Source organism: Ovis aries, chromosome 24 (genome assembly GCF_016772045.2).
Source record: "Ovis aries strain OAR_USU_Benz2616 breed Rambouillet chromosome 24, ARS-UI_Ramb_v3.0, whole genome shotgun sequence".
Taxonomy (NCBI): domain Eukaryota; kingdom Metazoa; phylum Chordata; class Mammalia; order Artiodactyla; family Bovidae; genus Ovis; species Ovis aries.
The window spans coordinates 23,820,161-23,835,313 of NC_056077.1; the positions used below are offsets into that span (position 1 = coordinate 23,820,161).

The 15,153-nt window shown below is 48.2% G+C and overlaps 1 protein-coding gene across 1 annotated transcript in view; it reads left to right on the plus strand.

Moving 5' to 3' along the window:
- Positions 1 to 1,249: 1,249 nt before the first annotated feature.
- Positions 1,250 to 15,153, plus strand: part of HS3ST4 (heparan sulfate-glucosamine 3-sulfotransferase 4) — a 481,008-nt gene continuing 467,104 nt past the window's right edge. The window contains exon 1 of the mRNA XM_027961479.3: positions 1,250 to 1,968. Within this exon, the coding sequence (XP_027817280.1) occupies positions 1,250 to 1,968 (719 nt within the window). The remainder of the gene's footprint in view (positions 1,969 to 15,153) is intronic.

Genomic DNA, 15,153 nt, shown 5'->3' on the forward strand with positions numbered 1-15,153 from the left:
GAGGGGTGGAAATTTCGCTGAAAAGAATATACTTTAAAAAAAAAAAATCAGTGAAGCGATGCACAGACACCCTGCCATCCAACTTGCCTCTGCTTATAAGGTGTTTAGAGCGATGATGGTCACAGTCTATTTCAGTCCAGGGAAATCTAACTCCTTTAGTGGCAACGCCTCCAAGGGGCGCAGGTGTACCTGTGGTTAAGGGTGTGGATGAGGGAACAGCCTCATCTTTTGGAGCAGAATGCGCAGTCACCCGGTGGCGGGGACGGACGCGAAAGCTCTGGGGGTAGAGAAACCTGGGGGTTTGTGTCAACGCTCCACCCGTCAGGAGCTTCAGGATAAGATGGGGAGGATGGAAAGATGGAAGTTGGAATGAGAGAGCTGTTATGAAGAGACCACTCCTGGACCAAAGGCAGGAGGCTATCCAGGGTGAGAGAAGGGCAGGTCGGGGGATGGGCCGAGTTTGCTCGGAGTCCCGGGGGAAAAGGGGCAGCGAGAGGTCGCTGCCCTCGGGTCCCCCAGCTCGCCGGTGAGCAGCACCGGCGGCGGGCGTCCGGCTCTACAACCCTCAAAAGTACCGGGAGCGGAATGGAGAACCCGGCGTCCCGGGCTCCCAGGGGAGGGGAAGCACGCAGGGCGGGGCGGGGAACACCTCCAGCGAGTGCGTGCGGCGCGCGGGGCTGGGGGCGCGATCTCCGCTTCCCCGGGTGCCCCAGCCCGAGCGCACGCCCGCGCGCCCGCGCCCCCCTCCACAGGCGCGCGCGAGGCGCACTCCCCCTTCCCTCGGCGGCGCGGGGCGCGCGCCCGGCCCCCTCCGCGTCTCTCCGCTCTCCCGGCAGAAAGTTAGCAGCGGGGAAGGAACTCGGGGCCGCCACAGCGCGCGGCGGCGGCGGCAGAAGCTGGAGCGGGAGCCGCGGCGGAGCCGGGGAAGCGGGGGCGCTGCAGACGGAGCAGGTGCAGCCGGCGGGTCCGCGCGCCCCCCTCGGTCCCCTTGCCAGAGGCTGAGGGGGGTGGTGGGGGGCCCCCCGGACGCCGCGAGGAGAGCGGGGAGGGGGGGCCATGCGGCCGGGCTCCCCCCCGGCGCAGCGGGACAGCGGCCAGGGCCGGGGGCGCAGCGGCGTCGCTTCATGCAGCCGGGGCGGCTGGGCAGCGGCGGCGGCGGCGGCGGCGGCGGGGGCGGCGGCTGAAACCATGTCCGGGCAGCGCCGGGGGCCGCCGCCGCCGCCGCCGCCGCCGCGAGCCGGGAGCCGCGATGGCCCCGTGGCCCGCACCTCCTCCGCCTCCGCCTCCGCCTCCGTCTCTCGCCGCGCCGCCGCCACCCGGCGTCTCGGCTAAGGGCCCGCCGGCGCGCAAGCTGCTTTTCATGTGCACCTTGTCCCTGTCCGTCACCTACCTGTGCTACAGCCTCCTGGGCGGCTCGGGCTCCCTGCAATTCCCCCTGGCGCTGCAGGAGCCGCCGGGCGCCGCCGAGCCCCCGCCACCCTCGCTGCCGCCTCCCCCCGTGCGCCTCGGCGCCCCCTCGCAGCCGCCCGCGCCGCCGCCGCCGCCGCCGCCGGACAACGCGAGCCGTGGGGAGCCGCCCGAGCCCCCCAGGCAGCCCGCCGCCCCCGGGGCCGACGGCTGGGGGCTGGCGAGCGGCAGCGGGGGCGCCCGGGACGCCTGGCTCCGGACCCCGCTGACCCCCGGCGAGATGGTCACGGCGCAGAGCGCGCTGCTGGAGAGGGAAGTGCCGGAGTCCAGCACCACGGACGAGGAGCTCGCAGGCCGGAGGGCGGCCAACGGGAGCGGCAACGCCGTCAGCACCCCCGACTACGGCGAGAAGAAGCTGCCCCAGGCGCTGATCATCGGGGTCAAGAAAGGAGGCACCCGCGCGCTGCTGGAGGCCATCCGAGTGCACCCGGACGTGCGGGCGGTGGGCGTAGAGCCGCACTTCTTCGACAGGAACTACGAGAAGGGGCTGGAGTGGTACAGGTAGGACCCCGGGCTCGGCGGATGGGATGGGCGCGTGGGGACAGACCCACGCGGGAAACAGCCGCTCCCCCTGCCCTTGGGGATCTGGGCAGAGTTCCGAGAGCCGTGAGCCCCGGAGGGCTCTGCGCACCCTGGCGGGGCAGCCTCGGGGGAACGGCGGGCAGGGCTGGATGCTCTCCAGGGATCACTTTATTCCAGGGCGAGGAGAGAGGGGTCCCCCTGCTCTGCCTGCCTCAGACTCCTCGTCCAGGGAGCTCTTTTCGGAATCTGCCTGGTTCCGAGTCTGGGGATCCCCAGCCCTCGTGTCCGCGGGGTGTTTCCTAACCCAGTCTCTTGCGGGGCGGTGCGCTTCTGTGCTGGGGACGCCGAGGAATGGAGCTGGACAAGCTGGATTGACTAAAGGGTTTTGGGATTTCCTGGAATCTCTCAAGATCGCCCTCAAACGCATTTGCGTGGCTGGAATCCAACTTCAGTGTTTTCAGTTTAGAGCAGAATGAACCGGGAACAGTTAAAAAGATGATGCTGGCGAGTTTGGGCTTTCTCCTAAAGACTCAGGATGCCCCCCACCTCCAGAACTTTCCGTCCCTCTTGGGCTGCTTGAACCCCGGGTTAATTTTGCATCAGGATTATCTGTGTCTACATGACAGTTGATGCCCTAGGAGTTTTCATGCCCTGCACCTGAGCCCTTTCTAACCGGTGCCTCGTTGCAACAGATTGGAGCTTGTGTCTAGTGAGTTGTTTGTTCATATTCCTCCTTTTCCACCGTCTGCCAGCAGCGAGGGAAGGGAGAAGTAGTAAGTTAAGTGTAGGTAAAATAAATTAATCCACCAGCGTTCTCCCTTGCCCTTCCCTGTTTCCTCTTTTTTTTTTTTTTAATCACTCTGGAAAACAGATCTGGATGGTTGGCTGCATCTCTGCTGCATCTCAGTAATTAATTGCAATTGTCAACCAGAAACACAGGCTTTGTCAGCTAAAGTGATGTTATCATCTTAACAGAGCCAATAGGTAAAATAAGGATTGTTTCCTGACAGGTCACCTTCTTGTAGAAGAGACATGCTTTTTAAGTTTAAATTACAGGCTGGGGAAGTTTGAGAAATAACTTAACTTTGGAAATATATAATAAATGTGTGTATTGTGATTGATTTCTTCGCCTTTTAAAAATATGCCTTATGCGTTCAAAGCTTGAGAGAAGTACACTTAGGCATAAACATTCCAGCACATTAAACTGAAACAGCAAATGTGTCTGTTCATGTCTTGTCTGTTTCAACAGAGAGACTAATTGCACTGTTTTAGGAGGCTTCAAACAGTCCCTTTCTATCAAAACATAAAACAGCAAATGCCTAATTTAACTGGAAAATCAGTATTTATAACATCACAAGCCATGGCTTCCAGTTTGCAATTATAATTAAAAAGGTGTTAGGATGATTAATGCAACAACAGCAAATTAAAAAAAATGGGGTATGATGTCTGGGAAGGTTTCAGTTGTTAAATTGTTGGTTGTAGGAATGTTCAGGTTTCTGCTGTGGGGTAAAGGTGGCTTTAAGGGGGTAACCATGGCTTTTTCCCATTCTAATTTTAAAGCTGTATATCTTGTGAGAAGTGTCAAATGCCCTTTGGGGGAGAGGGAGGAATAAAGATCAAATCTTTCCAACATGTGTTTCGGTTGCTCTGTGGCAGCTGGAAATGGAGAAGGAGGTGTTTTATTCAGATGACTTAAAATAAAGTTGATGAATGGTGTAATGTGGACTGCATGTCAGGAGGTCCCATTGTAGGGTCGGGAGCATTCTCTGAATGAAAAGATAGATGATCCTGACAGATGCCACATTCTTTTACACTGCAGCTGGGAAAAGGAGGTGTGTAAATTGCCTCTCTCATAGGACATGGCTGTTGAAGATCTTATTCCAACATGTGGTACCCTCAGCCATCACGGGTGGTATTTGGGACTCGGCATCCCATAGGACTAAGAGATGCAAATGGAACTAGGTTCACTCGATCCTCACTTAAGAGGACCATGTGATATCTCTGTATCTTCCATCTGCTGCCCCAGCATCACACCCAGGGTGAGTCCTTATTACAGTTAGTGATGCTGATTGCAGTTACTGCAGGAGAATCTATCTAATGTCGAGGAGTCATTTTCCACCCAAATCTGGATGTTGAGAAGACTCCCAGAAACCTTCCGGATCGTAGGATAGCTCTCCAGCCTTAACAGATTCAGCCATGCTTTGAGGGCATGTTAGGGATTTCCGTTGACTCCATCTCTTTAGCTCCCCTCTCTCTTCACGGGCTTCCCAGGTGGCTCAGTGGTAAAGAATCCACCTGGCAATGTGGGAGATGTGGGTTTGGTCCCTGAATTGGGAAGATCTTTTGGAGGAGGAAATGGCAACTCACTCCAGTATTGTTGCCTGCAAAATTCCACGGACAGTGGAGCCTGGCAGGCTACAGTCCATGGGGTTGCAAAGAGTTGGACACAGCTGAGCACACACTCACTCTCTCCCTCTCCCTCCCATGTAGGAAGAGGGGATGGCGTCCTCACCATATGGTAGAAGGGAAGCAGTGGCAGTGATTCAAACCAGTAGCAGAAACCCTTCTTCCTGGTTCCCTGGTTCCAGTCTTTTAAACGGTGGCTTCTCTACTTAAATGGCTATAGTACCTCCCCGTTAAATGGTTATAGTATGGTATGTGTTTTATCTGAAATCTTACTCTACTGTGTGCCTGAGTGGAGATTCACAGGTTAATTAAAGGTTTTGATCCCCTTTTCCCATTATTTGTTTTCCTTTTCTTTTCAACATGCTTCCCAGTAGCCTACTGATTCTGCGAGTGATTCCAGTGGTTGTGATGTCAGCGAGAGGGAGAGCAAGAAGAAACTGGGGCTGCTTTCAGCAGAGCTGGCGAGAGTTTCGTCGCATTTAACTAAGCAGCCCGGGTTTTATTTCCTCCGTGTCACTCGGTTATGTCTAAATCCGGGTTTTGCTTTTGCCTATGCTGTGGACCTGCTGTGATTTAAAAACACGTTTGAGATTAGAATGTGTGCATCAGATTTGCAGGGCAAGATAGGCTGATGGATTAGGATGTGTGTTAAAGCTATGGAACAGCAAGCCTCACTTGGTGGATTGACACAGGCTAGTGATTAATAAATGGGGGTAGATCAACCCCCACCCCCCCCCCCCCACCCCCGCCAAAGTAAAAGGACAAAGCTATAATATGCTTTTCAGTAGGAGCTGATACGCACTGTCTGGGCAGACCTTACAGTCCTCTAAGGGGTGGGGCCTTGTGGCAAGCCAAGTGGCTGCCGTGGCAGAACTCGTCAATGTGGCGGAGATGCCATGAGCCGTGGTCTACCTTGTAGATCACAGGCTGTCCAGTGACCGTGACTTCGTGGCTTTGGAAGCCTCTCAGCTGTAAGCCAATGGGAAGTGACCCTCCATGAGGTCAAGATGTCTTCACTGCCAGCAGTTAGGACACATGTCCTGTTGGCTGGAGGGAAATAGCCCGGGGAAGCGGGTTCAGTAGTTTTGCTTGTGGTGCCGAGAGGAGTGTAGTCCACAGCATTGTTTAGATGAGGTGTCCAGAGAGAGAAGGAAGGAGGGCCGGGTAAGGCACTGAACATGCGTCATCATGGCAGTTCACGCTTTATAGACGTGTAAGCACATCTGGGTGGCACGATGAAGCTGTGAGCAAAAGAGCAGCCTTCCTGCTTTACAGTTGGCCCTCAGAGGGGAAAACAGCTGCTCAAGGTTGCTTAGCCGTTCAGGGGTTGAGCTGAGATTTGAAGCCGCGGTTGTCTAAAGGCTGGTAGGTAGAGTGCTAGCAAAATCTTTTCCTTCCTTCCTTCTTTCATTCATTTAATGATACTTACAATGATGCATTTAATGATACAGACATTTAATGATACCCTGTTTCCAATACTGTTTTAGGTGTAGGGGATACAAGGGTGAACAAGACGGATGAAGCACCTCGTCTCCTGGAACTGACATTTTAGTGGGGTGGGAGTGGGGAAAGGGGAGACAGCAAACAAACAGGTCTTTTAACGTGGCTTACTCTTTTAATGTGGCTACTGGAAAATTTGAAATTACACGTGTGACTCCTGTTATATTTATTTCCATTGGGCAGTGCTCCTGTAGAGCAGTGCTGTTTAAACTTTAAATGCACACAAATCACCTGGGGGTATTGTTAACATGCAGGTTCTGATTCCGTAGGTTAGGGGAGGGACCTGAGAGTGTGAATTTCAGATTTCCAAAGTGATACTGATTCTGCTGATTTCTGGATCTCTCTTTGAGTAGCAGGGGCATAGAAAGTAATTCGTGTGTGTGTGTGTGTGTGTGTGTGTGTGTGTGTGTGTGTTATCAGTGATCAGGGAAAACCTCTCTGGATGTGGTATAAGTATCGTGAATGAGTAAGATCCTCCCATGTGAAGACCTGAGTGGAGAGGTTGCCAAGCAGAGGGAGCAGCAAGTGCAAAGGCCCTGAGGTAGAAACAAACCTCATGACTTTTCAAAGAATTCTTTTCAAAGCATTCTACAGTGTTTGTAACTGGGCAAAACTGGGTTCAAAACTCAGCTTTGCAACTTACTAGTTGAATGATCTGGGTTGGATAACTGACTTAAATATCACTCAGCTTCAGTTTATCTGAGTAATTCCTTCCTTGCAGGGTTGTTGAGAGAAATAAGTGAAATAATAAAAGTGAATATATATTCTGAAAAAATGAATATCCCTTCACAGCTGCCATAACATTGACTGGAGGCTTTTATTGGGGATGTTTTTGGGAAAAGACTAATAATTATGGGCTTTGCAATCTACATCTGCTTAACCTTTTAAACCAAGGGTCACTCATCAGATGCCTTCAGGGCTCATGTGGGTAATACACTTGAGTGAAATAGACTAGGTGGGGAGAAACTGGGCCACAGACACTCTGTCCAAAAGGGCAGCCACTGTTCTGTTCCGGCCACACCTCTTCTGTTTGCAAATGTGGCATCAGGGGAACCCTGTCTTCCACTTGGGAAGAGAAACTGGAAATCTGGGTTTTGATGTGAAGTGGCCTGGTTTTTAACGTTGGCAGCAGATTGAGATTTCTTAAAAGTGCCATGTGGGCCAGCACTGCGGGACAAGCAAAACACATCTGTGGGCTGGTTACAGCCAGCTGGCTACTGGTTAGTGACCTTTGGTTTAAACTCATTTCTGAAAGTAACTGGCATACCAGTACCCTCTGCAGTTGCCAGAATTGTGGCTTAAGTGCGCTCTTTCAATTTAGATGTTTTCCCCCTTAACCAATTTTGCAACAGCATGAGGGAAGTCTCTCAGATATATTGTAACAACAACAACAAAGGAAGCTGGATATAAACAGGAGCATGGAGCAGAAAAAGACAATTACAAATAAATTTCCCTTTTGTTCCCAACAAACATTTTCTTGAGGGCGGGGAAATTCTCAGTTGTGTACTGCTTAATCAGGAGTGCCTGTATTTGATCCATTTGATCAGTTGCACCAGTAAAATAGATTCTGGTCCTGTGACCAGAGTAAGACTTCAGAGTTAGAAAAATTGGGTTCTAGGTTTTTCTTTGCCACACACTAATTTTATTGGATGTCAGTTTTCTTAATAGCTTCTTCCCTTCTTCCCTCCTTGCTTCCTTCCTTCTCTGTTGTTTACACGATGCACACATGCTCAGTTGCGTCTGACTCTTTGTGACCCCCCATGGATTGTAGCCCACCAGGCTCTTCTGTTCATAGGATTTCCCAGTAAAGAATTCCAGAGTAGGTTTCCGTTTCCTTCTCCAGAGGATCTTCCCTACCCAGGGATTGAACCCACCTCTCCTATGTCTCCTGCATTGGCAGGTGGATTCTTTACCACTGAGCCACCAGAGAAACCCACTTACATGATGAGATTTTATCATCTCCGTAAGGTCCATTCAGTCACTAACATATTTTGGTTCTAGAACAAACTTCTGTCTTAGACTCTTTGGAGGAAAGAAGCTAGTTGGCTAGAAGCAATGTGCTTTAGAATGTGTATTTGTATCTCTGAACCTGTCATACAGCATCCTCACTGTAAGACCTTGGATGAATTAGTATCACCAAACCTCAAGTTCTTCATCTGCAGAATGGGCTCAATAGTATTTCCTTCCAAGGGAATGATGTGAGAATGAAATTAAATGACATTCAAAGTGCCTTACACAGTTTATGACATAATATATTTTCCTTTCCCCTTCTTTTCTCTTTCCCCCATTTTCCTTCTTTTTGCTTTTTTTCTTCATTTTCCTTCCATTTCTTCCTTTTATCCTTTCCATCAGTACAGAAGGCCCTAAAGAGATGCCATAATGCATTTTTCATTTGAACATAGCCTTTTATTTCAAGATTATGTCCGAATGAGGGATTTCCAACCCTGAAGCATCTCTTAAGTAGCTCTCCAGGGAATAATCAAAACCAGATTCCAGAATTGCGTCTGTTGTAACTTGAGCTGAAGGAGAAGAGTCTGACTTCAGGAGGCAAGTGAAGCCAAAATTCTCCCATAAAGGGGATGGGACAGGGAGCTGGTGAGGCTCTCTGGGTTGGCCCTCTGACATTTTTATAGCCTATGATAGAAATTGATGTCACTTGCCCCGATAGGTATAGAGGAGTTTAGGATGCCAAGGCCATGCTTGTCTTCAGTTTTTCAGCAGTTGAAAGCGTCTGAGAATGCAGGATGGTTCAGACAGACCCCGCAGAACTCCCTGTCTTGAGATTTGGCAGTTTTCACTGGGGAGTTCTCCAGCCATCACATGATTTATTTATTTTTATTTTTGTGAATCATGCCAGTCATTTTTACTTTTAAATTGAGTCAGGAGAGAAGCTGTGAGACTTCAGGTGAGTGAGGGATAGCTAGGGCTGCACGGCACAAAGTTTTAAAGGTTTTGGTTTTGCATAATGGATGCTATCTCTGGAACTGATGGAACCACCACCCTGTTAAAGTAATTTCTTGATTCTATTGGTTTCTGCGGTTTAACAAGCTCTTCTATAACTGTCTTGGGAATTTCAATCTGAAATTATAATTCACTGAGGGAGCGCTTCTGCCTATCTTGCCATTAATTAAAAGCAGGCGGTTGATTTTTAACACACGCTAGTTAGGATCGAGTTCCTTTAAAAAACTTTTTTACTTTCAACCTTTATTTAAGAATGTATAAAGCACATACGCAGGAAAACAGAGCAGCACATGCATTAGGCCTGATTTTTTTCTATCACTTATTTTATAAGTGATAGAAATTGAGCTTAAGCTATTTTAAATCCAGAAAGGCAATTATTGGCTTATTACTTGGAAAGTCTGAGGGCTGATGGCTCCAGGGCAAGTTGCATCCAGGTCTCCGTTTCTTTCTGGTCTTTTCTGTGTTGGCTGTACCTTGCTTTATTCTCAGGTTGTCTCACCACACTTTAAGCAAGATGGTAAGCAGCAACCCTAGACAAGCGTTTTTTGGTTTATCAATTCTTTTGGAAAACTTTTTTTCTTAAGGGCTTCTGTAAGAAATTGCTGGAGATGCTGTTGACCCAGATTGGATCATGTGCCCATTCCTAAACAATCTGTGTGGTGCTCTCATCAGGCCCCGGGCGATGTAGCCACCCCTTTGGCTTGGGGTGGTGATGGGAATAGGGAAGGAGGCTTATTCCCATTGAAACCATAGGGAAGAGTTTCCCCGTAAAGAATGAGATATTCAAGGGTTCTATTGATAAAAGATTTAGGGACCACTTAACACCACATATACAGTAAACATCTGAAGATCCACTCTGGGAAAGGTTTATGATCTCTCCCACTGTTTTAAGTCAGAAAAAGGTACAAGTGGTTAGTTTGAGGAGGTTGAGTGTACTTTTTAGTGCTGTTATTTATTCATTAAACATGTATTAAATGTCAGCAATGTGTCAGACATAAATCAGTCATCAGTGATTGAAGAACTCAGGTGGAGAAATGGACAATTAAGTGATCACATTACAAGGTAAAGTCCTGACAAAGTGCCATTTATTCTAGGAATGGAGGGATGGTTTGATCTTGGGAAACCTAAAAAATTGTGTGGTTTATTCTTCATACTTTTCACTTAGAGAAAAATCTTATTTATTTTGTGGATGCTAAAATGTCTGGTAAAGCTAAGCATTTCTTCCTGATTTTTAGAACATTTGCTGATAAAATCAGATCATACCGAAAGCCAGCATGGTATTTAATGGTGTAACACTAGAAATATCACCATTAAATCCAGAACAAGATCAGAATGCCCATTATCACCATTGCTATTTACCATTGCTCAGGAATAAATAGATAATCCAGTGAGGTGAAAAAGAATAAGAACGGAGAAGATAGAATTATCACCGGTTGCTAGTAGTTTCATCTCTTTTTGGATGACCTAAGATAAGCAATCTCCACTCCCACGAATAAAACTATTAGAAATAATAATGGAATTCTTTAAGGTGACTGGTAAGGAAATTACTATGCAAAATCTATAGTTTTCCTGTATGGCCATGCCAAGCATTTTGAAAATATAATGAGAGAAAATATCCTATTTATAGAACCAAGCAAAGAGACAAAATAACCAGGGATAAATTTAGCAAAACTTGGAAAGGACTTGCAAGAACGAAATTTTAATACTTTAGTGAGGGGTGTCAGAGAAGGAAACAGTAACTAGAAGGAGTCCTCTTTCTCTGGGATCGCATTTCTTTCTTTCCCTTCCCTACCCACTTTTTATTGGCTATCTTTGCTACTACGTTTAGATCAGGTGTGTTTGAGAGTGGTCTGAAGATACTGTTTCTATGAACATGGCCAAAATGTTGTACTTCAAAGACAAGATTCCCTTACTTTCTACCTTTTATTTAACTGAAGGGAGGATTGTAAGACAGTTGCTACTGTTCAGGTTCATAAACAGTGGTAGAATTCCTCATAGAGCGCTGGTACTGACTGCTTTATATCCCAGACTGAAGGGACTTTGCTGGTGACTCAGTGGTAAAGAATCTACCTACCAGTGCAAGAGACATGGTTTCTCATGTTGAGGTTTGACAGAAAACAGCAAAATTCTGTCAAGCAATTTCCCTTCAATAAAAAATAAATAAGTTCCAAAAAAAAAAAAAAAAGAGAGAGACGGTTTCATTCCCTAGATTGGGAACATCCCCTGGAGAAGGAAATGGCAACCCACTCCAGTATACTTGTCTGGGAAGTTCCATGGACAGAGGAGATTGGTGGGATTGCAAAAATCGGATACAACGTAGTGATTAAACAACAGCAAGAATCATTCCTAGTGTAGATTAACTGTTGAATCGATGTAAATGAGTAAATTTAGGTGCATTCCTGTTGTTAGAAAGCAACACCAAAAAATGAATCACAGACAAGTGATGGTTATTTAATGAAACGGGGAGGTGATGATTTAAGATTCGGACCTGAAAGAATCATAGTAGCAACATGGTAAGACTCTCAGGGGTGGACACATATTGTGGGTGCCAGGCTCTGCCCCAAGCGGTGGTTTCAATCATTCCAAGAGACTGGTGAGACAGGTACTGTGATCAGTCACGTTGTACAGGTCAGGAAACCAAGGCACAGAGACGTCAAGGAACTTGGTCAGGATGTGGAGCTGGGATTCAGGCCTAGGTGTTTGCCTCCAAACACGCAGCATTTCTTTTCATTTGCCGCCAGGCTGTTTTGCACTGGAAGGGCGGTCTTCCAGCTTCCTGGGAGTGAATAGTAAATGCCGGAATTTCTGGGCTGGAAGCCTTTGGTGTCCCATGTGTGCATGGCCTGCCTACTGGACAGGCTGACTGTGGGGGTTTGCCCCCAAAACGGACTGTGGAAGTGTCTCCTTTTCTCTTCTGGGACCAAGCTCATTCTCACTTCAGGGCATTTTATTTTATTCTTAAAATTTAAAAAAAATGTAGTTAGTTTGACTGTGCTGAGTCTTTGATGCTTTGAGGACTGTTTTTCTTAAGCTGTGGCAGGCAGGGGTACTCTCCAGTTGAGTGCATGTGCTTCTCGTGGTGGTGGCATCTCGTTTCGGAGCACCGACTCTAGGGCCCACAGGGTTCAGGAGTTGAGGCTCGAGGGCTCTAGGGCACAGTCTCTGTAGTTGCGGTGCCTGGGCTTAGTAGCTCCATGACGTGGGATCTTCACGGATCAGGGATTGAACCCATATCTTCCGCATTGGCAGGCAGATTCTTTACTACTGAGCCCCCAGGGAAGCTCCAGGACAATCTAACTCTCTCTTTCCTCTTCTGGGAATTCTCTGCCCCCCTGCCCGCCTCCCCTGCAATCCCATTACTACAATGCAGGTATCTGGTTATCTGTCCTTCAGATCTTGGCTCACATTTCAGATTCCCCCAAAGACCTCTCCACACTACCTAATTTAAAGTCCTTTTTCCACTTCTGAGTTTGTTCCACCGTTTTATTTTCTTCAGGGGATGTATTGCTTTCCCAAATCATCCTAATGACTTTGCTCTCCCTCCCAGAAGATCAAGTGCATGGGAGCAGGGTCTTGTCCCATGTGATCTCGCCAGGGTTCTGAGCCAGAAGCAGTACTTGGCACAGGTAGGCAATTCATGATGGTGGCTTATTCATCACCAATTCTGAATGAGTGACAGTTTATTGAATGAAGGGGTACCTTCTCTGCCATTTTCTTATAAAACTCCAGGTTTCTGCAAAGAAATCACACACTCACACTCCTTGGGAACTCTGGCTAAGAATTGTTCTCAGTTCTTTCACGTACTATTTTTGCAAGACTATTTTGGGTACAAGAAAGAGAAACCCACTCAAACAAGCTGTGTGGGCTAGACAGTCTCCCCAAAAGGTCCTGCTGGCACACCACATTACCTGATTTATCCTTCACAGCAGCTTCATGAAGTAGGTACCGTCTTATCCCAGTGCTACAAAATCAAGAGAATGAGACTTCAGTAGGGCAGGTGACAGTCATGGGGTCACACCACAGGCCTTCCCAAGCTAGGCCCCTTTCCACTGTTAACAAGTGGCCTTTGATTCCTGGCCTTTGTTGCTATAGTTGCCAAAGTTTTAGGAGAGCCTGGATTACTCCTGATAGGCTGTTATGCTCCAAGAGTAGTTGGTATTATCTTTCTCTAAATGCATGATCAAAATGACATAATTGCCATTTAATCGAACAGTTAAGTGGAGGCTGTGTTCGATTTCTTACACATGATAGGTTTAAATCCACCATTCTGCGTCCAGGTTAAGGCCTCAGCAAAGGGTTGGAGATTTGGAGCTGAGGACATGTGAGTCATTTCCTCAATCTGAGTGCCTTTATCCTAGGGCCGCTTGCCTGTTTGGAGCTCTGTGATATTTAGGAAAGAAAGCTGAACCTAAAATCAGAAATTAAAGGTTGGAGTCTGAGTGCTGTGTCTACCTTGCTTTGGGTGCCTAGAGAGTATTCAGCCTTTGAGCCTTTGTTTTCCCATCTTTAAAATGGGAACATCCGTTTCTAGTAAGCCCCGAGTGACGTTGCAAGGGCAGAATAATGGTGATGTGCTAGCATCTGCTTTCTCCCCATCCTGTAGTTGTTGTTAATCCACACATGTTTCCATGAGCTCCCCCAGGTAATTGGTTTTCTGGAATGTTGCACTCCAGGGAGTCCCTGAAATACAGGACAGGCGCTCTTATCGTAAAGTTAGATTAAGAAGTTTAATTTACAGGAACTGTTATATACCATGGATATCAAACATTGTGAAGGCAGACTGCATGAAGATCCAGAGAATTCCTGGAGAACCTCTGTCTGCGTAATTCTTTTACCTGACTCATGATCACTGAGGCATCATTCTTTCACACTGAAAAAAACATAAAAAGCCATAGAGCACATGTGCTTTTAAGGATTGCCCTGCAGGGGGTGAGCTTCGGGAGTGACCAGAAGATTCTCTCGTTTTTCTCCCAAATGGCTTGTCATCCTTTTTCCCTGTGCACCCTCTCTGCATTTACCAGGCGGGCATAGTAACGTCCCACCTTCTGGCTGCCTGACTAGCCTACTTTCTAAGCTGTGGAAGGCATGATAACACATCCTCCCGATAGCTATATCCTGATCTCCAAAACCCATGATCATGCTACATCACGTGGCAGAGAAGAATTAAGGTTGCAGATGGAATTATGATTGCCCAACAGCTAACCTTGAGGGGGGAGATTATCCCGGATTATCTGGATGAGCCCCCATGTAATCACAGGAGTCCTTCAGATGGAAGAGGGGGTGAGAGAGAGAGGTTTAGACGGAGGTCAGCACCGGAGGGACTCAGCCCGCTGTTGCTGGCTTTGAAGATAGAAGGGGCCAGGAGCCAAGGAATTCAGGCCACTTCCAGAAGCTACACCAAAGGCCAGGAAATTGATTCTTCCTTGGAAGGTCCGGAAGGAATATAGCCCTCTTGACACTTTGATTGTAGCCTACGGAGACCCGTTTCAGACTTCTGACTTCCAGTGTGTGCCACCAGTTAGTTTGGGGTCATTTGTTACAGCAGCAAAACACTCTTCCAGAGCGCCCTAGAAGCCACTGTCTTGTTCCTTTTCTTCCCTTTCCTTTTTCTCTTTTTCTGGAAAATACCACCTCTGGGGCTCTGGAGGTATCTTGCCAAACGGCAGCATAGACGTCACCACTGGCTGTTGGCAGATGGTCGCTGTCCTAGCTGGGATTCCCAGGTGGTGCAGTGGTAATGAATCTGCCTGCCAGTGCAGGAGCCGCAGGGTCTCTCCCTGGGTTAGGAACATCCCCTGGAGAAGGAAGTGGCAACTCGCTCCAGTATTCTTGCCTGGAGAGTTCCGTGGACAGAGGAGCCTGGCAGCCTACAGGCCGAGGGGTCACAAAGAGTCAGACACAACTGAACATGCATACGTGCACTGTACTAGTTAGGGGAAAAAGTGAACTGTTGCAGCAAAGAGATCCCAACCTGTAGTGGCTTTACATGAGATAGATGATTTTTCTCTGAAATTCAGTATTCAAATGGAGTATTCAGTATTCAAATTGAAATGTCAATATTCAGAGTTTGTAGCAATCAGTGCTGCCTGAGACCAGCCTCTCAGGAGGAACACGAGCTGAAAACTGTGAGTTCAGGTGTGTGGGCGTGTATGTTTGAGTAGCAGCATCCCCTGGGTACTCCAGTCTGGACTGCTGGGGTGACTGTGCTCAGGAAGACCAATCAGAGACTCAAGTTCCATTCTTTCCGTCTTGTTGCTCTGCCATCCCCTGGGGAGCTTGTTAGAAATGCAGAACCCT